This window comes from Cyprinodon variegatus, unplaced genomic scaffold, assembly GCF_000732505.1.
Source record: "Cyprinodon variegatus isolate N-32 unplaced genomic scaffold, C_variegatus-1.0 Scaffold1598, whole genome shotgun sequence".
NCBI lineage: Eukaryota > Metazoa > Chordata > Actinopteri > Cyprinodontiformes > Cyprinodontidae > Cyprinodon > Cyprinodon variegatus.
Genome location: NW_015152051.1, coordinates 1 through 3294, shown reverse-complemented (window position 1 = coordinate 3294; position 3294 = coordinate 1). Strand labels below are relative to the sequence as shown.

The following is a 3294-nucleotide window of genomic DNA, read 5'->3' as shown; positions in this document are numbered from 1 at the left end:
CCGTTTCATTCACAACACCTGTCCCATCAACCAGGAATCAGGAATACTTTAATAATCCCAGGGAGGGATTACTTTAGTTACATTACTTGATCTGTAATAGAGTGACTATAGGACCAGTTTGATAGAACACTATTTCATACTATATATATAATCAGGAGGCCCCGCTCCATCTCCATCAGTTTGGGGTCCTTGGCCTGGAAAACATTGAAGACTCCTGATCTAGACTCTAATTTAGCATTTAGAGTTTATATTTAGGTATAAATAATCTTTATTTAATATGCCACTGTCCAGTGCTTTTCTGTCTTTTCCTGTTATTTTCATGTACAGCAGCTTCTATAGTTTTGCTGTATTGATGTAGTTTTGATGTAGAAGCAAAGCTGCAGCTGTCTGGATGATCCCAGTAGGTGTCTGTTATTGCCTGACTGGGAACCAATACAATCTCTCAGTGTAAATATTTTCAAAAGTCAATCTTTTCTCTAGAAACATCAAAGATATAGTTTGGTTTTATTAATGCCTAATTATCTGACCTAAATCTCACTTAATATGTATAATAAATGTTAATCTATTCACTTTAGGTTGATTAATGTCTAAACATTTGAATACTATGGCTGACTGGCCTCATGTTAGGGTTAGCTTACTCTACCAATAAAGTGATATATTAATATGCATCGCAGCTAAAACTTCACTGAACATTTATGATTTTAAATCAGGTTTCTGTTTCAATAGAAAAGTTTTTTTAAATCAACAAGAGGATAAAAAACTGATGCTGTCAATAAGCAGGAGACAGATGGAGCGAAGGACTGGCAGGCTGCTTGTTATTGTAATCATTCCTACTTCCACAAGGTGGCGACAAACTCTCCACTCAGATATGCTGCTACTAGAAACCTGATCATCCTGGACTGATGTAACCTGACAACAGCCAGATGCATGTCTCGCTCCGCCCAGAGTGAGACATGCATCTGGCTGTTGTCAGGTTAGGACTGATGTCTGTGTGAGGAGCATCTGTTCACCGGGTCAATCAGTGAGGAAGGAGTTCAGACAGGTGGAGGTGCTGAAGGCCTCCGACTGACCTCACCTGCTTTTATTTCACAATCATCCCACATTCAGCACTTCTTACATAGAAAACTTTTCTCAAACCAAACCGTTACTGTCCACAAAGGAGGCTGTTTATGTTTTTCCATGTTTAGATTTATTAACTATTTTCAAACCAGTTTCCCTTTGAAAAATAATGTTTCATCTATTTAATCAGTTAAATTCCTGATAAACATCCTGAGTTCATAACCAACAGGCAGCAGCAGCTCCCCATTTATTATTACATCAATATTAATATATCATGTAAATAAAAGGATTTGAAAGATGAATACTGGAGAATTATAACAACTAATGATTCAAAAACGGTTTCACTTCAGGTGTATAAAAGATTTTTATGTCTTAATGTTTTTGACATGAAACCTGTTCAGTGCTTTGCTTTCTTGAGTGTTTTAAATGCAGCCGCCTGAGAAACAGCAGCTGCAGCTCCTGCAGCCGCCTGAGATACAGCAGCTGCAGCTCCTGCAGCCGCCTGAGATACAGCAGCTGCAGCTCCTGCAGCCGCCTGAGATACAGATGCTGCAACTCCTGCAGGTCAGCTGCAGGAGGACACCAGCGTTCAGGTAATTATTCAGGGAGGATTTATAAAGAAGACAGATCTACAGCAGAGACAACACAAGCAAACACTGCAGGTCCTTAGAGACGGTTTAATGATTGTTTTAGGAGGAATGACAGGAAGATCCCAGGAGCCAAAGAGAGGATGAGGAGTTGTTTACTAAACTGGAGGAGGTGAAACAGCAGGAGGTGAAAGTTTCCTTTGTGCTTCCAGCAGAATCTGGCTTTACTGAAGTGATGCATTATGGGTCTTCTAGAGAAAAACAATCCAGAACTAATTTTCTCCTTTGCTTTTTGGGGCCCCTGCTGTCTGGGGCCCTTCAGTGTCCTCTGCTCCCCCCTAAGACTCGCCCCTCAGAACGGAGACCAGCTCCCCGCTCTCCTTCAGCTCCTTGACGATGTCCAGGCCCCCGATCAGTTGGCCCCTGACGTAGAGCTGGGGGTAGGTGGGCCAGTTGGAGAAGGTCTTCAGGCCCTGGCGGACCTCCTCATCCTGCAGGATGTCGAAGGTGTCGTAGTCCAGCCCCGTCCCGTTCAGGATCTCCAGGATCTGCCTGCTGAAGCCGCACCGGGGGGCCTCCTTGGTGCCCTTCATGAACAGCATGACGGGGCCCCGGTTGATGGCGGCCTGCAGCCGCTGCTCCAGGCTCACCTCCTTGGGGCAGATGTTCTCCAGCTCCCCGGAAGCAGCCAGCTCCTTCACGATGTCCAGGCCCCCCACCAGCTCCCCGTCCACATAGAGCTGGGGGTAGGTGGGCCAGTTGGAGAAGGTCTTCAGGCCCTGGCGGACCTCCTCATCCTGCAGGATGTCGAAGCTGCTGAAGGTGACGTGGTGCTCCTTGAGGAGCCCCACCAGCTGCCGGCTGAAGCCGCAGCGGGGCTCCTGAGGAGAGCCCTTCATGAACAGCATGCAGGGGGCCGCCCTCACCAGCTTCTTCAGCCGCTCCTCCAGACCCGGAGCCTCCGCGGCTCCCCCCGGGCCGCCGCTCCCCGCCAGCCGCCGCACCTTGGCGGTCAGCTCGGCAGCGTGGGCTCCGTCCAGCCGCTCCACCTTCTCCCCGGCCCTGAAGAACAGGAAGGTGGGCACCGAGGAGATCTCATACTTCTCCGACACCTCCGGGACGGCCTCCGCCTCCAGCCGGAGGAAGATGGCGGAGCTGTGCTCCTTGGCCAGCTCCTCCATCACTTCGTTCATCTGGCCGCACTGAGGAGCCCACGCGGCGTGGAAATGAACCACGGTCAGGCGGCTGCCAGCTTTGGAGAGAATCTCCTCAAACTGCTTCTGGCTCGTCGCCTCCACAAGGTTCGCCATCTTTTCTTCTTTAAGCGAACGCTTCCGCTGCCCTCTTACGTCACTTCCTCCGCAGCCTCTTAGCTAGCAGCAGAGAGCGGAGCGGGGCAGCCGCTTCGATCTCCGGTGAAAAGAAGCCTTCAGAGGCCGGTTGGTTGGCAGCAGCGATAAAGCGGTGAGTGGTTAACTTTACCTGGAGCCACAGCGGCTCCTTTCCTGGCTCTCATGTTTGCTAGCTTTAGCATTAGCTTAGCTTAGCTTAGCCGTCTTTCCAGTTAGCGGTTAGCTTAGCTCAACATTCTGCTAAAAGCTAAACTTCTTTCTTTAATGGTGAATAATGAGCAGCAGTTTAACCAGCC

At 48.8% G+C, this 3294-nt stretch overlaps 1 protein-coding gene across 1 annotated transcript; it reads right to left on the bottom strand.

The window, feature by feature from the left end:
• Window positions 1-1640: 1640 nt before the first annotated feature.
• glrx3 (glutaredoxin 3) lies at window positions 1641-2997 on the bottom strand. Its single transcript, XM_015403946.1, has one exon. It carries the CDS (start codon window positions 2954-2956, stop codon window positions 1985-1987), a length of 972 nt encoding a protein of 323 aa, XP_015259432.1. The 5' UTR covers window positions 2957-2997; the 3' UTR covers window positions 1641-1984.
• Window positions 2998-3294: the final 297 nt, after the last annotated feature.

What these genes read in the sequence shown, in the direction of transcription:
- glrx3 (XM_015403946.1), bottom strand. Translation starts at nt 2,956, where the DNA reads ATGGCGAACCTTGTGGAGGCGACGAGCCAGAAGCAGTTTGAGGAGATT.